This window comes from Camponotus vicinus, unplaced genomic scaffold (assembly GCF_025532165.1).
Source record: "Camponotus vicinus isolate PSW18456_S1 unplaced genomic scaffold, iyCamVici1.0 SCAF_13, whole genome shotgun sequence".
Taxonomy (NCBI): Eukaryota; Metazoa; Arthropoda; class Insecta; order Hymenoptera; family Formicidae; genus Camponotus; species Camponotus vicinus.
This window is the reverse complement of record NW_028141949.1, coordinates 12,159,986-12,182,429: the sequence shown is the minus strand read 5'-3', so window position 1 is coordinate 12,182,429 and position 22,444 is coordinate 12,159,986. Positions and strand designations below refer to the sequence as shown.

General features: G+C 38.7%; 1 protein-coding gene across 2 annotated transcripts in view; it reads left to right on the top strand.

Moving 5' to 3' along the window:
• Positions 1 to 5,134: 5,134 nt before the first annotated feature.
• The window catches only part of LOC145964534 (uncharacterized), a 101,483-nt gene continuing 84,173 nt past the window's right edge, over positions 5,135 to 22,444 (top strand). For both annotated transcript variants that reach the window (XM_083087421.1, XM_083087420.1), the window contains exon 1: positions 5,135 to 6,517. In XM_083087421.1, the coding sequence (XP_082943547.1) occupies positions 6,270 to 6,517 (248 nt within the window). In that variant the 5' untranslated portion in view covers positions 5,135 to 6,269. The remainder of the gene's footprint in view (positions 6,518 to 22,444) is intronic.

Here is a 22,444-nt window from a genome sequence, read left to right as displayed (position 1 = left end):
TCCGATCTGCGAATTTGGCGATATTTGACACTTCATAATCTTTTAATATAACCGTTTAATATCCTTATTTCGCGATCCTCTAATACAGTATTAACAGGACTTAATTTTACACAAATGAACTTTGACAAAATTAAAATTATGACATCGCGAGCAAAAACGATGAAGTTGTTCAAAGATAAGGATGACATGTGTTTCGTCGAATCTACTCATCGAAATTTTTTTCGGCGCTTAAAATACTTCACCGGAACGGCAGAGTGTCGAAAGATCAATAACGATCTCGGAGAAAAATCTTTACAAAGTTACAGCGCATTCGTAGTTGGGATTTAGTGAAACGAAATGAGAAATAGACCGCGCGCGAAAGAGAAAGGAAGAACGTCGATACGAAAGAAAGAATGAGAGAAGAGGTCTGTGCGGCAAGAGTGGGATACACCTGACCAACAGGTACTCGGTGAGGTCCCCCATAAGCAATCCCATCATTGGCTCGGCCCACTCTCCCACTACCGCGCGGAGGCTAAAGGGTTTCAGAGTCTTCCCTTTCTACAGTCAGCATCCAATATCTTACTACTAGGATGCGAGCGACTTGAGATATAAGTAACGAGACTTGATGCTACAAGATATCATTATTTTAATTAAGTTTATCTAATTTTTCATAGCGTTTACGACTCGGAAACTTTCCCATCGATTTTTCATCCCACTCGTAAGATGTACATTTAATAATATTATTAATAATTATAATAATTTCTCGAAAGAAAATATAATATATATTGCAAAAAATATTATATGATAAAAATAATTTCGAAACAATTTGAAAAAAATATGTGTAACAAAACTTACAAGTATTTTTCTTAAAGAGGGAGAACGATTATTATTCCAATTACGACCAATAGCATCTCGATAACGCTGTCGACATGATTGAGAGGCGTGGAAAAGGATGAAAACCAAGGCGAAAGAGCTGGGAAGGAGCTCTCGCGCAAAAGGAAATCCTTAGCGGAGGGGGTGATTCTCTTACGTCGATCGTAACGAGCGCACACACGCATTGTTGCCGGCTCGACTGTACTCGTATATAGTGCACGTAACATGCGTCCCTTTTTGTTTACACTGGGATAACACGACTACCATGAAGCGAGGTAACCACTTTTTGCCGCCTTCTCTCAGGAGCAGTCCTGTAAGACGGATCGATTGGACGTAGCCGCACTCGCATATCGGCACTCTGTCGATTTTAACGACCGCACGGTCCATTCACTCCAACCGGACGTACAAAGCGCTCCTGGCTTGACAATTCTATTTCTTGCCCGTCCTCTCTACGCCACATCTAAATAGCCGGCTACGGCGATTCAAAAAGTCGACAAAACGTATCGATCGGACACGGCCAGAGAGGAGACAGGAAGTCACGCTTGTCGCGCGATATTCCAAAGTATACCTTCGTGGCGAATAAACGTTTTAACGGTTCGATGGCGCGATCATCTCATTTCAATTTCATACTTTCGTACAAATTTATACACATTTTCTGGGAGCAATAAACAGTCAGGATGACAAGTATTCATTCGCTCTCGTAAATCGAATTTTTGGAAAAATGTCTACAATATGTCTACTCTATTAGCTGAAATAAACATCATTCTAGTAATTTATGAAGCGCGCCAAAAAAAAATGATGAATACCGCGCATGCATCAATATGCTTATGAACGATGAACCATCGATATTGGTCACTGGGAGCAGGATGATTAGGGCGGCGCTGATTCGCAAGAACAAGCAAGCTCGAGCCGATACCTAAAAGCCTGGCCGTAGATTGGCCGGTCGTTTGACGATAATTAGGTCCCGCGGAACGGAATCTCGCCTCCTCGACGCTGCCGAGGAAGCGACCGGCAAAATCAACAAAATAATGAGTAGTCACGGGTGTTTGTCGGCAAACGCGAACGTAACGCGGTACGCGGTTGATGAGGAGGGTCCTCGGCGGAGAATTACACGGACGTATGTTGGGGGGGACAAACAGCTAGCAGGTTGAAGAGGACAACCACAACGAGTCGGCGGCTAGTTAATGACTCTCTATGCACTTCATTCCTTCCTCACCGGTCATTATCGGGGCGCGCGTCAACTCATCCTCAAGGTTGATATATATTTAGCATTGCGATGACGTCATTTCCGTTTTCAAGACTCGCCATTATTATTTTCCTTCATAATGTATCCATTATTGTTTTTTTTTTTCGAAAGCAATGAACCTGATTGTGTTTCAAGAATTATTCACGGATATAGTGTGTAATATATCACGGGTATTGAATGTTTAGCTAAATCATGCTATTAGAATAGCATCATTAAATCAAGGAAAGAATATGTATCTCGCTGAAATTTTATGCATTATTGTTTAAAAAAAAATTTCTCTACGCACGATTTCTTTCTTACTAATGATTATCGCACATCAATTCATCCTCGAGATCGATACGCCGTGATTATTATTTCCCATTATAATGTATCGATTATTTTTTTTTTCAGTAAATGAATGAATCTAATTGCATTTCAAAAACTGGATATTCATAGATATAATAAGTGATATATCATATCAGATATTGGATGCTATTAGAATAGCATCATTAAATCGAGGAAAGAGTGCGTATCTCGCTGAAATTTTATGCATTATTGTTTCAAAAAAAATTCCTCTACGTACTTGATTTCTTTCCTACTAATGATTATCGCACATCAATTCATCCTCGAGATCGATACGCCGTGATTATTATTTTCCATTATAATGTATCGATTATTTTTTTTTCAGTAAATGAATGAATCTGATTGCATTTCAAGAACTGGATATTCATAGATATAATAAGTAATATATCACATATCAGATATTGGATGTTTAGCTAAATGATGCTATTAGAATAGCATCATTAAATCGAGGAAAGAGTATGTATCTCGCTGAAATTTTATGCATTATTGTTTAAAAAAATTTTCTCTACGCACTTGATTTTTTTCTTACTAATGATTATCGCACATCAATTCATCCTCGAGATCGATACGCCGTGATTATTATTTCCCATTATAATGTATCGATTATTTTTTTTTCAGTAAATGAATGAATCTGATTGCATTTCAAGAACTGGATATTCATAGATATAATAAGTGATATATCACATATCAGATATTGGATGTTTAGCTAAATGATGCTATTAGAATAGCATCATTAAATCGAGGAAAGAGTATGTATCTCGCTGAAATTTTATGCATTATTGTTTAAAAAAATTTTCTCTACGCACTTGATTTCTTTCCTACTAATGATTATCGCACATCAATTCATCCTCGAGATCGATACGCTGTGATTATTATTTCCCATTATAATGTATCGATTATTTTTTTTTCAGTAAATGAATGAATCTGATTGCATTTCAAGAACTGGATATTCATAGATATAATAAGTGATATATCACATATCAGATATTGGATGTTTAGCTAAATGATGCTATTAGAATAGCATCATTAAATCGAGGAAAGAGTATGTATCTCGCTGAAATTTTATGCATTATTGTTTAAAAAAATTTTCTCTACGCACTTGATTTCTTTCTTACTAATGATTATCGCACATCAATTCATCCTCGAGATCGATACGCCGTGATTATTATTTCCCATTATAATGTATCGATTATTATTTTTTTTTTTTTCATTAAATGAATGAATCTGATTGCATTTCAAGAACTGGATATTCATAGATAAGTGATATATCATATCAGATATTGGATGTTTAGCTAAATAATGCTATTAGAATAGCATCGTTAAATCGAGGAAAGAGCGTATATCTCGCTGAAATTTTATGCATTATTGCTTAAAAAAATTTTAATACCGTAACAAAAGCAGGTAGAAAGAAGAGAAAGAAAGAAAGAAACAGAAAGAATAGTAAATAATTATCGAGAAATATAAGCTCATTAATATTTCAGACGAAATAAGTTGTTACAAGAGCTGATGAGATGCGAGGCGCACCCTCTTATAAGATCTTCAGTTGTCTCACACGTGCTGAGCGAGAACATGAAACCAGAGGACCGAAGAACACGAAGAAAGGCATGATATGCTGACAGTAGGCGGATAAAATCCATGGAATTCTGGCCGCTGGGCGGCCAGATTTTTCTCTGGTTAGTTTGAGACTTTGAAAAATCTGCAACCATTCTCGATACAAGGCTCGCTAAGAGAAAAAGGAAACACTCGATACCGGGCATATGGTGAAAATTCAAACGAGGATACCGGAAGCTGAACGCTCTGAAAAAAGTTGCGTCAAACATGTGTGTTTTGTTCGCCGATAGATTCTTTGTAAGCAAATTTCTTTATAGAAAATTGAATTGTATAGAAAAATGTATAATAAAAAAAAAATAAATAAAAAGTCTAGAATAATTTAAAAAAAAAATCGATTCTTCAGCAAAATTGTTTTAAAAAATTGTTTTAAAAAATATAATATTAAAAAATTGTTTTAAAAAATATAATATTATAACCATGAATTATATATCATAAATATATATCATAAATATCAACATCGTAAATAATTCTGAAGTCAAAGTATTATTTTTGAAAATTTTTTTGATCCTCGTTTAAATGACATTTTTATAAAAGCGCATTCGAGAGAAAGAGAGAAGGGTTCGTCTTTTTCCGATACACCCACGCGCTTTCCTTCGCGGGAACGAGACGAAAGATCCGAAAGGGCCGAGGGTGGGAGTCAGGGACGGCTGGTGCTAGTTGAGTTGTCGAGCTGACACGCGTTCTCTGTCCTCGTTCCACCGCCGGCCATCTCTCTCCAACCTTCGTTTCCGACCCCGCGTACGCTCCCCCCTCTCTCCTTACTATCCTTCCCACTATTCCCGATTGAGATCCGCCTCTCTTTCTCTCCCGCATCATCCCTCGGCGTTTTTCTCGCAGCCTTTTCGCTTCCTCTCTCGCTCTCTCCTCCCTTCTCCGCGATGCGCCAGAAGCATCCGTTTATCCTCCTCGTTCTCACGTCGAATTTTCCTCCCCGCGTTTCTTCACGGCCTCTCTGTCGCATGCCTAACCGCATCCACCGCCACACGCCCGGCTTCTCTCCTCCTCGACCATGCTCTCTCCTGACGGCTATGGTGGAGGTGGTAGTGGTCGCCATGGTGGTGGTGGTAGCGATAGTAGGGTGGTGGTAGAGTCTCAGTACCGCCATACCCGCCAAAGCACAAGCACCGTGACAGGGTTCGCACACACGTTCCACGACTCGTGCCTTTCCAAAGCGGACAACCTCGTCACCCTCGCCGCGCGCCGTCGGAGAGGACGCGAGCGAAGGGAACAAGGGGAGATACGTTTGCGCTCGCGAGAGACGCACGGACTCCGAGATCTAATGTCCGGGGGTAAAAATTCCGGAGTAAAAATTAAGTGTCGCGCGTGTCATCCGCCCGATCGGCAGGCGCGGTGAGCGAATGCGATCGCTCGTCGAGGGTGGTGGTCAGGAATGCGATCGCGAGGACGTTTGACGCGCCGCCGGAAGCAATCTGATTGCGGTGAACGTGCTCTCGATTCGCGCGGACGGTGGGCGTCGTCGCGCATTAATCGCGACGATGGTGATCGATTGACGCCGCTTTATCCGGTAGATCTGTCGGCTCGAGGTCGCTCGTGTGACGATAATACGTGACTTCGCGCCGCGATACGCACCGGGGATATCGGTGATCGCCAATCGCGGCTTGGCCCGTATGGATTAACGAACAGTGAGTCACCGTATTCGACGGCCAGTGAAAGGAAAGTCTCGCGACGAAAGCGTAGCGAGTTGTGCTGGATATCATTTTTGGCTCCGTCGGCGAGCAACGGCGCTCGAGTTCGTCAGAGACAAAAGTGAAAACAAACCTTGAAAACGGACGAGGATCCTACGAAAGCGTCGCAAAAATCAGGAACGACGTTCAGAGAAACGCGCCGTTAGAATCTCAGCAGGATCGGTTTCTCTCACAGGTGCCGACGGGTCTGTCGACGCGACAAAATACGTTCGTTTCCGGTCTAGTTTTCAATCGACGACGAGAGAATGATAGCGGATTGAAAAGTGCGCCGCGGGAGACATCATCGACATCGTTGCGAACAACGCGTTCATCACAGTCTTCTTTCAAGGACAAGTGGTCGACACCCTTGAAAACGGACTATGTCCGCTGTTATTATCGGCCGTCGTGCGTGCCATCGGTACCGTAAGCAGGGTGCCAGACGGACCGATCTGCCTTGATTCTGGAAGAGGAGGCTGGCAATTTTCTGACGCGACAGCTGGCTTTGAGCGGTATCAGCAGCAGCCGCCGGCAAGATGCCGGAGAAGGAGGTCGCTTATCAGGACGCATTCCCGTTGCTGCCGCCACCGCCGCCACCGCATCATCCGCACTCGGCCTTCCACGCGACCTTATATTCGCACCCTCATCCGGCGCCTCCGCCACCGTTTCATCCGCATCACGGACCGCCGCCCCCGCCGCATCCGGCCACGGCCTGGGAGCATCACGCGGCTGCGGCAGCCGCGGCCGCCGCGGCCGTTGCCTTCCATGCACCACCACCTCACCCGTAAGTGTGTTTTTATCTTTATTTACTTTATAGTTGGCGCAAATGCTTCGTGTATCAAGCGCGAACTCGAAAAAATAAAATGTCGAAAAATTGTGGTGAATTCGATGGAAGATTCGACTCATTAGAGTTGAATTTTAATGTTATAATTTGGAGACACTAAAACTTGAAAAAAATATTCCGGAGATTTTTACTTCAATATTTTATTGAAAATTAAAACAGAATCGAAGAAGTAAAATGTCGAAAAATTGTGGAAAATTTATTTATTTATTAGAGTTGAATTTCAGTGTTATAATCTGGAAACAGTAAAACTTGAAAAAAAAAATATTCTGAAAAGGATTTCTAGATATTTCGATTTTACTCCAATATTATTAAAAGTTAAAACAAAATCGAAAAAATGAAATTTCGAAAAATTGTGGAAAATTGTGGTTTTATTAGAGTTGTGAATTTCAATGTTATAATCCGGAAATGCTAAAGAAATCTTGGCAAAAAATGTTTTGGGGAATTTCTAGGTTTTGTGTATTTCACCCCATATTATTAAATATTACAGTATAACAATTTTTATCTTTCATGCATCGCCATCTTATTCATAAATTTTCATCTACATTTACTTTAAACAATTCGTACAAATGCCTCGAATATTAAGCGAACTCGAAAAAAGATGTCGAAAAAGTTGTAAGGAAAATTCAAGTTTTTAGATTTTATTGTTTAATTGTGAATATATTAAAGAAAATTTGGAAAAAAAAAATATTTTAAAGAATTTCCAAATTTTTATTTTATCCCAATATTATTAAATATTATAACAAATTTTCTTCGTTATATTATCCGTAAGTTTTCATCTTCATTTCAAGCAATTCGTACAAATGCTCCGAATATAAAGTATGAACTCGAAAAATTAAAATGTCGAAAAAATTGTATGGAAAATTCGAGTTATTAGAATGAAATTTTAATGAAGGCACTAAAGAAAATTTGAAAAAAAATATTCTGGGAAAGAATTTTTAGATTTTTATTTCACCCTGTGTTAAATATTATAAAAATATTAAATCTTTAATTTAGTAAATTCATTATAATGAAATCGATTTGTACATATATACTTCTTTTCTTTGAATATAATTGACAGGATTGCTCGTAATTGCTATTCGCAGATTTGTGATTATATTTTTCCTACTTAAGTAAACCCATACTTAAGTAAAATCCACATAGTTACGATTAAATGTGGCTCAAGATATCCAATCATTACGATTGCGATGTAGCACACAAGTTTTTCAACAAGATCCATATCTAATTATCGATTAAAATTCAAAGTTTACCCTTTACTATAAATTATCCCTTCGTGTGAAATAGATTGTAATGTCGATTTGCAGATTTCGATCAAAGCTTGTTAATAATTAAGTCCATTCTCAATGTGAAATTTCAATACAATTTCCATGCGAGCGAAAAGACGTTGATTTATGCGTACTCGTCTATAATTTGCACGTTCAAGCGTACCCCGACAATTGACTCTTGTCATATTTTGCGTAACATGATTACGCCCAACGATTTTATCCGATATTTACATAAGCGGCGATCTACGTTAATCGCCGCAGTGAATAATACATATCGCCCCGCTGCGAGTGTTAACAAGAAGCTTATTCGCGACGGGCGAATCGGCGCCGATCGGCGAGCGGGACGCTTCGATCGGACGTATCGGGCAGCGAAAGGCGGCGAAAGAAGCCCGGCAAAGAATCGCGGCATCGACGGAATAACGTCTTAATCGAGTTAATTAAAGCCTCCTCGCGTGTTTTCACGTTCCGCGAACACGACATGCGATTGCACGCAACAAGATTACCTCCTCGAGCGGGGCTAGTCCTTCTGGGATGTGGAAACGGACGACGCAATAATTAGACGCTTCGACGCGGCGCGAACAAAGCCGCGGTTTCCTCCCTTTCAGCGCTTCATTTCCACCGTGGAATTGCGGTACCTCGTCGAAAGGATAATAGAGCCTTGCGCTATTATTCTCGATAGGGTACACGAGAAAGGTGTACTGAACCTCGGGGGGGATATTGAGAATACGATGCACGCAGATAAAATTGCGTGATGTATATTTGTTAAGAATGTAACGTGACATCTCTCGATATCCACGAGTTTGTTTGAACGCCGAACCTTCTGATGTTACGAAACCGATATTAATTCACGTCACACACCGCTGAGTCGCCGATCAATTAATAATGCACAATTAAAGTGACAATTATGCAAAAAGTCGGCCGCTTAATCTCGACCGTCTCGGACGCGACATGAATATTTTAATCGGAGAAAGAGAGAGAGAGAAGGAGAAAGAGACGCAGGGTGCATTAAATGTGTTGTAAAACTCGGCGCCGATTCTTCCATACGGCATTAAATCAGCCAGCAATCGTAGCAGGTGTTCCGGGACGGCAATCACCGGAGCTTCAGTATGTCGGTCCAATTAAGCATTTAATTGCAACAGTTGCCACCCTCTCGATCATTCGCAATATCCGTATCGATAGAGGAAGGGGAGCGCAGGATAGGGCGCGCCGGCGAGCGGCCAATAAATCCTCGTTGGTCGACAATTTTATCGGGCAAAATTGCGCGATCGCGCATAGAATATCGATTCGCATAATTGTGTATCGGATGTATTCGCCGAATACAGCTTGATTCGTAAGAGTTGTCAGTTTTACATGTAAATAAAGCGAGATAAAAATATATCCGCACTGAGAAAAATCGTTTGATTGTACCAACAAGACGTATATGATTGAAGGCATTTTGGTTAAATCAAACAAGAATTTCTAGTTATCATGATAAGACTTGATTTTTTATAACTAGAACGTTTAATAGATTTTACTATAAGGATCTGGTTAATATTTTCTGGTTGAATCTATAAAATATCTTGTTACATTAACTTCTTTGCTTGCCGCTAGGCGGCGAGCCACTCTTAACCTAACTCGTATTCAATATTTGCCATGAAATGTATATAAAGAACTAGTATTAACATTAAATCCAAGGTATATTTTTTTTCTCTTACGAGCAGTAGTGCCAGAAAGAGGGCGCTAGCTCTCTGATTGTGTGTGTTTGATCTGCATCCTCTTCTTGCATCACTGTTTTATCAGTTTAATTTCTAACAAACTGAATTTAAAATAATTTATTCAATAATCTGGATTGAATTTACCCAATAATCTTGTTGGAATTCAGAATATTAAACAGACTTTTGAAATTAGATGGAAAAAATTTTAGACGACTTGGTGCTGGTGAAGTTTAGTATTATTAACTAGAAAATTTGGTAAATTTAACAGGAAGAAATTAATCAGAATCATCTGGTAATTCCTACAAGAATTCTGGTTCGTCCATTTTCCAACAGACATACTGGTTGAATCTACCAGAATTCTAATTAATGCAACCAGATTTTTTTCTCAGTGCGCGCATCAACACCAGGTAGATTCTCGTGATACTTAAAGATTCATGTAACAGAAAATAGATAAATATCCGATTATTATCGTCATCATTACGATTGTCATGCTCATTGAACTATTATACACATGAAAATTAATCACACATATATTCTTTTAAATGCATATACAAATGGGTAATTATTCACTTATTGGACTACCTCCTGTTTTCAATAATTCTCACATATGTTATCATGATCATCACTCTGACAATGAGTAATGTTGCCAAGGTTTTAGTCAACGGTCATTGTTTATTAAAAAGATATAAACAAAAGAAGTTTCATAAGTTCATTAATACATTTATCGAAAGAAAGGTCAATTATTACATAATTTCACATAGATTTGTAACTTTCTATGCAGAGTGAAGTGTATCCCGCATCACAAACACGGGTTAGGTTAGGTTATATCTTCTGAAAGTGGAGCCCCCCGCAGGGAGGCGGAACATATTGTACCTACGCATGTACTTCCTAAGATGAAGCAAAATTTACTCTGAACTGAAATTTACTGTGAACTTTGCTTCATCTTGGAAAGTACATGCGTGGATAGTGTGTCCCGCCCCCCTGCGGGGGGTTCCACTTTCCAAAGATATTAACCTAACCCAACCCGTGTTTGTGATGCGGGATACACTTTGCATAGAAAGTTACAAATGTAACATTTTTCGCGCACAAATAGTTTAATAACTCATCATATTTTATTGTTAAAGCGAGAAACTCGTAGAACTTCATGTTAACTGTACAACAATCCGTCTTGTACTGACTCACCTTTTCTTCAATATTTTCAAAGTCATAAGAAATATAAACATAGAAGCCTATCATTGTTCCACTACCTGATTTCAATATAAGAAAGGTAAACAAAGTCAAACGACAACATAGTTTATATACGGTGTCATAAAATTACATATTATTCATTAGACATTTTTTGTTTATAACTTTTTAATAAACAATGACCCGCCGACTAAAACCTTGGCAACATTACTCAGAGTGATCATCTTGATAACATATGTGAGAATTATTGAACTCGGGAGATGATCCATATAAGTAAATAATTATCACATCTTTTGGAGGATCTTTAAGTATCCATCTGACATTTCTAAAGATTCGCATATTATTTGTTTGTTCGAAGCTGGCAAAGTTTTAAAAGGGCAAAAATTTAAAATTACAGCGCAAAAGAGGAACTCGATTTGACGATACCAATTTCGCAGTTCTCGGGAACGGGCGATTATCGAGTCTCTCGCCTTTGTGTTCATCCGCTTTCTTTATTCATTCCACGATCTTCGGGCTCGCAGTAGGAGGCCGAGAAGCGAATCGCGTCGGCCTCGTCGCGGTCGCTACGCGCGTGTTTGCCAACTAAACGAATGGCGACGTCGGCGTGAATGGAACCGACGTAGAGGGTGAAAATTTAAAGAGAAAGAGAGAAGAAGAAAGAAGATGTTCGCCGGATAAAATCGCCGGCGCGCGAATCTAATTCGCGACGAGGGAGACGCGCGTCGGTCTTTACGAGGGTTCGCGGTTTTACAGCGAACACGACGCTGTAAAACGTCGTAAAGCCACCCCGAGTTATGTGACAGATCGGACAAGTAGCGCACGCGCGTTTCTAGGAGACCTCGATGAAAACGCGTGACCGCACTGAGAAAAATCGTTTGATTGTACCAACAAGACGTATATGATTGAAGGCATTTTGATTAAATCAAACAAGAATTTCTAGTTATCATGATAAGACTCGATTTTTTATAACTAGAACGTTTAATAGATTTTACTATAAGGATTTGGTTAGTATTTTCTGGTTGGATCTATAAAATTTCTTGTTACATTAATTTCTTTGCTTGGCGCTAGGCGGCGAGCCACTCTTAACTTAACTCGTATTCAATATTTGCCATGAAATGTATATAAAGAACTAGTATTAACATTAAATCCAAAGTATATTTTTTTTTCTCTTACGAGCAGTAGTGCCAGAAAGAGGACGCTAGCTCTCTGATTGTGTGTGTTTGAGCTGCATCCTCTTCTTGCATCACTGTTTATCAGTTTAATTTCTAACAAACTGAATTTAAAATAATTTATTCAATAATTTGGATTGAATTTATCCAATAATCTTGTTGGAATTCAGAATATTAAACAGATTTTTGAGATTAGATGGAAAAAATTTTAGACGACTTGGTGCTGGCGAGTTTAGTATTATTAACCAGAAAATTTGGTAAATTTAACAGGAAGAAATTAATCAGATTCATCTGGTAATTCCTACAAGAATTCTGGTTCGTCCATTTTCCAATAGACATACTGGTTGAATCTACCAGAATTCTAATTAATGCAACCAGATTTTTTTCTCAGTGCGTACATTTGTCTACCCGACGTGTCTATATCGACGTATAAATAGTCGAAAACGAAATCCGAGGAATAAAGATATTTTTCACTGCTCAATTTTCATGTTCTACGATAAATAAGAAATGTATAACGATTATTCATTCTTTTATATTGACTAAAAAAATTAAACTAGCTGACAAAATGAATTAATACCACTGTTTCACCCTTGTCGTTACCCTATGATTTATTTAATTGCTATATATCTTTTCGCAAATGCTGAAATGTGTGCTTATAAAGATATCGATTCGTAGGACGAGGCAATGAAATATTACGATTATCACATGGCTCGTTGCTTGATGTATGAACCAAGTGCTAAAATGGCGAGATGAAGATTTTCGCGCAGCGAGAGATGAGAGATTATTTCTTTGAGTTTCATAAGCGTCGAGATCGATAATAATATCGTTGACTCACGGATTTTTAATCGATTCGAACATATCTATCGCGACTCGACAAATGATGGATCATAAAATACTCATAAAAGCTCGAAACGTCTCCTATCAATTTTCTCGCATTCGTTCGCGATCCCGATCTCTAGTATCGTTCGCGGATACGATATGGTCGATCGAAACTTCCGTTGTTGGAACGAGACGGGTTGGGAGAAAACGATGGCGGGTGTAAAATGTATGGGGCGCGTCGAGCCTCGTTCGTATTCCGCCCCCCGTCTTCTCCTCTCCCGCTTGTGTCTTGAACAGATATTTTCGTCTCTTTTACGAGGATGCGAGACACGCAGCGTGTATTTTTGCCTTCGGCGTTTCGCCTCATCGCAGTGAAAGATATCGCGGCCACGTTCTTTCCGCGACGTTTCCGCTGACAGGCCGCGTCCGACACATTTCGACACAATAAACGCTCGCAGCTTTGCTAAATAGTTCATGCATCTCGCAAACTGTGCAAGGGGTGGCATCTCGATTCGTTATTTGACGACGATAAACATTTCGAATTGGGTCGATGAAGGGAAAAAGAAATCCGCGAACTCGAGCATCGAAAATCGGAGAGGATGATGGCTTTTATCATCGTAATCATCGCTGACCCCACGCATCGCGATCGTGGGAGGAAGATTTCGTTCCACTGCGAAAGTGCGGCGCACAAACAATGCCACAGGATCGCCTCGCATATCTCCCGTTTATGAATCTCTTCGTCGCGTAGGATGTGTCGCAGGAATGAAAAGGGGTCGCGCCAAAGATGCGGGCGTGTATATCGTATGGAGACAAACGAGATGCGAGAGCTACCAGACATGCTGGTATTCGTCGGATTTTTCTCGCGACGGCTCATCGACAGTCAACCAGCCAGATCGGATCTTCTCGTAGGCGCGTAAAATAGAATCGAGACTCGAAACAAGACAATAGCCGTTAAAATACTGTACTGATTGAAAATTATCAAAAACTTAAATCTCTTGTCTCCTGGTCTTGAATGATCTGAATCTTTGTAACAAAAATCTCGTCTTTATAACAATTTTTATTTAATATTATTTGAACAATTGTTTAAAATACTATCTAACATCATTTTTATAATATATTTAATTTTTTTAAGATAATTGTATAGAATTTTATATTGTTTATTTTGTATTTATTGTATTAATTGTTTCTAAATTTGTCAATATAAATATTCTCATTCATTAAGTGAAATTTTACATTAATTTATAATATAGTATGATTTTCTCTATCTAATTTACAAATATACATATTTTAGTTTTTTTTTTAATCAATAATCTTGACAAAATCATAATTTTGACAATCTTAGTTTTGATGTTGTCTTAATATTAATTCAAATATTATTAACTTAAAAATGTGATGTTATTAATTAAAAATGATGATATTAATTAAAAGTTAATTCAAAGTTAATTTAAAAATTGATTTTGTTTTAATCCTACTTCGAATTTCGAGACAATATCAAGATCACACAGAGAAAAATATCATTCTACTGCCAAGGAAAGTGATTACTCAATTTACTTTTTTTTTTTAAGTAATATTTTGTTTCAACAGAGAATATATATGTTTAATAATAATCTTAAAATATACTCATCACAAGGGTTAGAAAATCTCATTATCATGTAAGAAGAATTTATTTTCTCTTCAAGAATATTGTAAAGTTGTATCAAAGAAAAATCAAACTTACTTTACACCAACTCTAGTAAACAAATCAAATTTTTATTTTAATTTAATATTCTTGACTAAAATACCGCACTTACTAGGATTCAGAATATATTTCAATTAAATTTAATCTTGTGGTGAATTTATATTTGCTGGTATACAAACTTATGATACATAAAACAAGTAATATTTACTTGAATATAGTATACATTTTTCTCTGTGCAGCCGTGGTATCTCGTGCAATTCTAGCGTATAAAATTATTGAGAATCCTTTTACTCACGTGCGCTTTTTATCGCCTTTTATTTCCACGCGAAAAATCTTCCTCGAGCTTTGCTTTATCGAAATATATTTCGCCGTGTAATACGAATACCATTTCTCGCAGGCGTCCTTTAATTCGTTCGTGTCCCCGGACCGGGCCGTTTCTCTCGCGCTTATAAGGCGCGTTCGCGATCCGCGAAGCGCTTTCGGCTTATCGAAATACGCTCGTCGGATCGCGCGAGACGTCGCGACACTTCTCGTTCTGCTTGTCGCGCGACTTTTGCATACTCGTCGGTTCAGATTTCATCCCGATGAGAGCGGATCGAACGCATGAGCGCGTCGCCATTACGGGATAAATCCCTTCTTCGAGCTTATCCGAGGAATCTCGTGCGTTTATTCGATTGTCTCGCTTAATTCGCGATACCGGAGGGGGTGTCTATCGGCGCTATCTCACGAGGAGAAACGCCCGCTTCGCGTTTACAGAAGGATCGAAAACTGCCCCGGTGCCTATCTCGCGCCTATCTCTCGGTACTCTCGTATTACGGCGTAAACACGGCCGGATGAAACGTATATACATATATACATACATACATACATGCATATACGATATCGCCGCCGGCTGTGCCGTATGTACCGTGCATAAAAACGGGAACCGATTTGTCAGCGCGCCCGCGCGGCATCGCACGGTAGGAACTCCTCGTCGAAGGAAGACATTCCCTTCCAGCCTCTCGGCGTCTCCCCCCCCCCTCCCCCCGTTCTTCTTCTCATCCCCCCGCTGCTTCGCGCGAATAGAGAGAGCCGCGCCGTCGCGATGCGCGATTTATCATTGGCGCGCCGTCCATTGATAAATTCCACGCATTCATAACGTCGCGACCCGCCGTTTTGTACCGGGAGTCTCTTCCCCGGCTCCACCGGTCCGCGAGAAACACACGATACCCAGGTACGATACGATACGTCGCGATAGCGCGTTTAACCCGCGTGTACGATTCCCCTCCCTTTCTCCTCCTCGCGGCGCGAATTGTCCCGGAAACAAATTCGAGGGTAAAGCCGTCATTCTGTGGGATAATCATTGAAGTGTAAAATGATGTATTCTAACAAGGGGAAAATTTTGATAGGAAGGGTAAATGTGGATGAATTTAAAAGTTTTTAGTTATGATCCGAAAATAATTCTAAGGGGTGAAGTCATCCCTTATATGCAGAATATACTTCTTGCTTTTCTCTATATATCTTGAAAATTATTAAATGTTTTATACAAATTTTATCATAAAAATACCTCTATTTAATCATATTAATAAAATATTGAAAAAATAATTTTTGAAAAAATTCTATATAAATCTTTGAGAAAAATTATTTTATTAATGTGTGTTTTTATTAATGTTTCGAATAATTTTTTAGAAATGTATCGAGAAAGCAAAAAGCTTCACATATGAGGGGTAGTTTCACTCCTTAGAATCATTTTTGAACTGAAATCCTTCCTAAATTCATTTATTTACACTTCCCTCTCCTCATATGTATAAAAAGTTTCATCAAAATAAGAATATTCCAATTCGCGAGGTGCCCTCTTGTAAGATATTTAAATAATTTTTTTACTGAAAAAAAATATCGTAACAGCCTTTTAAATTTTCTACCTTTTTTTTTACTCGTTACACGTATTTTCGGATAGATTAGAGTTAAAAAAATAAAACAATTTCTGATCATTCTTCCTCGCTGTAAGAATGATAACCGAAAAAATTAACATAACAGCTAAGTAAATTTGTAGACATAATGAAGGAGGTTAAGAGTAGACAATAAAGAATGACATTTCTCGCCACCCGTGAGGAACGTACTTCTAGCCGGGATGACTCGTTCAGAGGCTAATCGCTTTAATGAGACAATTAGGCGATGGTACTCGTTGATAAAACGGGTTTGTTTTGTCTGCTTCAACCGAGTCGGTGTATCTCCTCGCCGAGATTGCGGCGCGCCAAAAGGTTCTCGCGGCTCGTTTCGTTTCAAATAAATATTCATTATCGCCGATGCTTTTCGTTCGTTCGATCAACAGTTGGCGTACCGAGAGACCGCAAGAGACGCAAGATTCGCGGAAGACGAGACGTACTCGTTAACCGCGCGCTATCAATAGTTTACTCACATTAGTCTCTGTCATTGCACATAGCGCATATCAAAAGTCAATAGTATTTGATACAAACATTATTCAATATTAAGTATATTATTTCTTAAAGATATAAAGTATATTCATAAAGTATATTATTTTTCGGATGATATAATGATAAACGTTCTATTATCCGAGAAATATTTTTCATGTGACTTGTTTTATATATATTAGTATATTTTATGTTTTATATATACAGTGTTTCTTAATAAGTGCGAAAAATTTTAAGAGATGATTCTTTGTCGAAAATTAAGGGAGGTTTTTCACATAAACATTTAACAAGTTCTAATAAAAAATTGAATAGGAGTTGCTAGTTTCATCCCCTTATAACAATACAGGAGGCTGAAAAAATATTAATAAATAACCTTTTTACTAGTAGAAAATATCCACCTAATTTCATTTCTTTAACTTGTTCCAAATTTGAGAAAAAGATAAAAATCAAATTTTTACCCCCATTTTTGGAGGAATATAATTCCAGGGAGGGATGTAGGAGTATATGTTTATATGAAAAATCTCCCTTAATTTTCAAAGAACCATCTAAAATTTTTCGCATTTATTAAGAAACACCCTGTATACTAATATATATAAAATAAATCGTGAAGAACGAATAAATTATATAATAAAAATAATTAAATAATTAATAAAATAATTAATAAATTAATATTAATAATTATTTATATTAATAATAATTTAGTAACTAATTTAAAAAATGAGAAACTCCCCTAACGTGACGGATTTAAACGTGATCGAGTATCTCTTCGCGCAGTACATTAAGAGAATATTTTTAGAGTCCAGATTGATTCTCACGGTATTTCGTCGAGTATTAAAAAAACTATGATTTGCACCTTCCCAGATAATAAAACGCTCTGGTTTTTCTATAACATCCTATCGAAGGAAACGAAGGTGGGAATGCGAAAACCGCAACGCAGGAAAGTAGGGGGTGGATCGAGAGAACGGCTCCTTTCGCTGGGGAGGGGGGGAGAGGGGACGGAGGAGGCAGGCGCGAGGTGTGCCGCTGGGTGCGTAAACAACGTTGTAAGTCGACGAAGCACACGCGTGGCTCGCATAAAATCTCATAATGCCCTTGTCCAAACAAACGCACGGTGGCGGTGTTATGGCGTTCGAGAATTTACCACTCCGGAATCCTCCTCGAGTGGCCCGGCTCGTCCGGGGGAAGGGGGAGGAACGCCGAAGGAGAACGTCTCGAATATCTTTCCCCGTTTTTGAATGTAACCACGTGGTTCAATCGCGTCCGGTCCTCGGGATACTCTACTCGCGCTTCATCTTAATCCGATCGTCGAGATTGTTTCAAAGCGCGGAATTTCAAGCCCCGATGTCGAATGGTCATCTACGATTTTTCCTTGCAAAGTTACGGCCATTTTAAGATGACATGATGAATTCCAAACCCTGCGCCGTTATAGCCCAACAACCTCATGAGCATTCACATTAAACCTGTAAACGTTGAACTATAAACCCGAAAACCTGGACTGAAAACTGTATATATGGGTTTTTGGGGTCGCTGATGCTCATGAGGTTGTTGGGCTATAACGGCGCAGGGTTTGGAATTCATCATGTCATCTTAAAATGGCCGTAACTTTGCAAGGAAAAATCGTAGATGACCATTCGACAGCTCATTTTGAAGGGAAAGAGTAGTACTAAATGATGCAATTAGAAGAAAAGAGCTAAAAAATTTTGTGCGTCCTGTACATAACCTCAAAAGTAGCCCAAAAAGCCATTTTTCGAGTATATAACCTCAAATATCTCAAAATCCTGACGTGATGGACAAATTCTGCAAACGGATTCGAATTTGGCACAAAAAACTACCCCAGAAAACACTATTAGACTTAAAAAAGCTGGACTGTGTTGTGTTGTGTTAACGAAGATATGCAAGTCTCTATGAAACACGCTATTCGGGATTATCTCGAGCGCGTACCGTTACGCCGATTTAGCGAGATGACAGTTCGCATGATGAGTTGTCAACTCTTAATCAAGCATTGCACGCGAAGATGATTATAAAGATGAGATTATCTGGAACGTCCGTATCTTCTTTCGAAATTTTTGCTAGGAAGCAAACCGGAAAACCGTTTAGTTTCGGCAAATCGCACGATACCGTGTAAACGATACTTTCTATGATAATTCGATGTTGAGGAAAAAAAATTGCGCGCGATCTCGAGATTAACGACGCGCGCGCGGCCAGCGGAGCGTGAAACAAAAATCGCGGAGCGAGAGAGAGAGATGGGGAGAGGGAGACGGAGGATCGCGACGAGTGAGAGGAATCTTCTTAGAAACGGCGTAAAGATAACCGCTCTATCCGCGAGGCGTATCGAGGACCGAGGGACTCCCGTAATCCACGCATAGGTTGCCCGTTGACTCCTGTCCGCTGTCAAGTTAACGACGCGTAATGACAGCTGACAGAGGCGGCGCGGACACGCTTTTCCAGTTAGATTCTTTTTTTTTTCTCTCTCTCTCGTCGTCGCTCGTGCATCGCACCGCGGAAACCATAAAGCCGAACCCCTCGGCCGACTTTAGTGCCGACCGCCGACGGGTGCGCGGACGTCGTTCTCGATTTTATCATCGATTCGCCGCGGCGAGAATCGTTAAGATCGGATTTCTGCGAGCCACGCTATCGCGAACGGCGTTGATCCTTTTTTTCCATCCCTCTCTTTCGCGCGCGCGGCGCCTACGTCAAAACCATAAAGTCGGCTAAAGTCGAGTAGCCGGGCAATTCCGTCGCGAAAATCGGCGTCGTTTGAAACGACGATAAGTTCCTGGACGATAAAGTTTCCAGTTATTATCGAGCGCGAAAAAATGCTCCGCTTCTCGTATTTTATTTTATTAGCGGTTCGATTTTTCTTCGCTCTGTGATAACAGAACGCGAACAATCTCTTGATATTATGCAAAAATATGTATCAGCATGCAAGTATTTTCTCTTAAATACAGCATGTGTTTTCATTTTTAAAACGTATTATATGTATTTATTATATGTATTTCATCTATGAACGTTGATTATATTATTTATATTGATTATATTAAATTTAAAAATTTTTATCTAAGAGCTCTCTAATTTTATAAAATTGTCTTGTATAGTAACAAGTTTTTAAAATATCTATTTGATTTTTCCTCGCGTGAAACTCGAGGGATCTTAAATCGCGCGAGAACTTTTCCACCAAGTTCCATTTCGTGTTTTGCTGCCTGCCAACCTCGCTAATTGAGCCATTAACTCCGCCCTTTAATCTTTCGGTTCTTCCTCCGACGTTCGACTTCCTCCGTTCTCGGAAGGAGAGAAGGAAGCTTCGAAAAATCAAAATCGAATCTTTATAAAGAAGAAAAACGAGGAGCAAAATATTCGATGCTCCCTTATCGACCTAAACATTAATTAATAAATATCTAAATGATACATTGTATTAAAAAATGTACGGATGATGTATCCTAATGGAAAATAAAAAGTACATTTTTTATGTCTCAATAAAATAATATCGACAGAAAATTTCACACATACAAATCGGATATTTATGTGTACACATCAAATTTAAAATATTTATTTCCCATAACGCATACAGATTGCGTGCCCAAGTTCGCACATACTTCAACTGACATTTCGTGGAGCGATGTTTATTATCTTTCGCTTTGACGGTTCCCGAACGAGAGCTAGTAAGCATAACATTTTTGTATATACAGAGAAAACACGAATAACCGACTATATCTTTTCCTTTATTAGAGTCCACGACACCCCGGGTGCGCCCCGGACCTCTCGGATCGAGATCGAGGCGATTCATGATTTTCTAAGCGGCCGAGAGTGCCTCGATCCCGCGAGGGCCGCGCCTCGGAAATGCGTGTGTGTCCTAAACCAACATCTTTATGGACTCGATGTTTCTCCCAGGCTCGACTTATTACGTTGATTTATCGCTTTTGTGCTGCCAAGCCCATCTGCCTCCGTCGCGTTCCATAACCGCCGCTATAACGGCCGCGAAGATCTCTATAGATGTTTGAATTCATAAAGTTCGAGAGGCACTTGCGATCGAAGAGAGATCAAGATCTCAGAATTATACACAAATCCCTCTTAACCAACATCAATGTCGTTCATTCGCAGATCGAAATTATCAAGACACTGACAGTTTCAACACGCTCGAAAAAAAACTTTCATATTTCTTTGAGTTGTTAATGTGTCAAATTAATTATTATGTATGTTGTAATATTTTTTAAATATTAATTGAAACGAATATTCTGCTTACCCGAGTCGTATAAATTGAAATTTCAACACGCTCGAAAAATACAATTTTCATGAAATATTAATGTATTTAATTAATTGTTAAAATCTTTGTTATGGCATCTCTCTTAATATTAATTGAAACGAATACTCTGCTTATCCGAGTCGCGTAAATTGAAATTTCAACATGCTCGAAAATTTCAATTTGCTCGAAAAATGCAATTTCATTCAATTTTCATGTTTCTTTGAGTTATTAACGTGTCAAATTAATTATTAAAATTTTTGTTACGATATCTCTTAATATTAATTGAAACAAATACTCTTCTTATCCGAGTAGTGTAAATTAAAATTTTAACACGCTCGAAAAATTCAATTTCATTCAATTTTCATGTTTCTTTGAGTTATTAATGTGTCAAATTAATTATTAAAATTTTTGTTACGATATCTCTTAATATTAATTGAAAAAATATAAATACTCTTCTTATCCGAATAGTGTAAGTTAAAATTTTAACACGCTCGAAATTCATTCAATTTTCATGTTTCTTTGAGTTATTAATGTGTCAAATTAATTATTAAAATTTTTGTTACGATATCTCTTAATATTAATTGAAACAAATACTCTTCTTATCCGAGTAGTGTAAATTAAAATTTTAACACGCTCGAAAAATTTAATTTTATTCAATTTTCATGTTTCTTTGAGTTATTAACGTATCAAATTAATTATTAAAATTCTTATTAAGATATCTCTCTTAATATTAATTAAAGCTAATACACTGCTTATCCGAGTCGCGTAAATTGAAGTCGATTCGGTAGCGGGGACGATTATCGTTAACGATCATCTCATTCAGCATCCGTGGGATGTATTTCACGCTGATGGATCGGTTATCGACGCGATGTAAACTTAAAGTAGCGTTGCCGATCTTCTAAAAATTTTTATTTTTCAGAGGCAGAGACCTCTGTCGATGTCAATATCGATGTCGAGGATCATCAAGAAAGGATATCTCGAAAAGAGAAACGTAAATTCTCGCGTTGTGAACCGCGCCTAAAAGATATCGAGATGCGTGGTCGCGCGAATGGGCGTGCATCCGATTATCTTGGTAACTCAATCTCTCCTTTCGAATCTAACCGTTCCTAGCCCGAGCTTCGCGATCTACTCGATTCGATGTGTTAAAGAAAATTACAGGGGTGTCGCGCACAAGAATGCAATAATTTATTTAAGAAAAAATATTTTTTACTGGATGTACATAACGATACTGTTTTATAATAATGCGCCAACATTTTTTTGTATAATTTCCATTTTGAGAGTATCAATTTTATTTCTTTCTTTACGCTGCGTAAGAAAAATAAAAAATAATTTACGAAATTTATGAAAAAATTAAATAATTTATAAACAATGACTCACCCCGCATATATCGTAGGTGGACAGCAGTAACC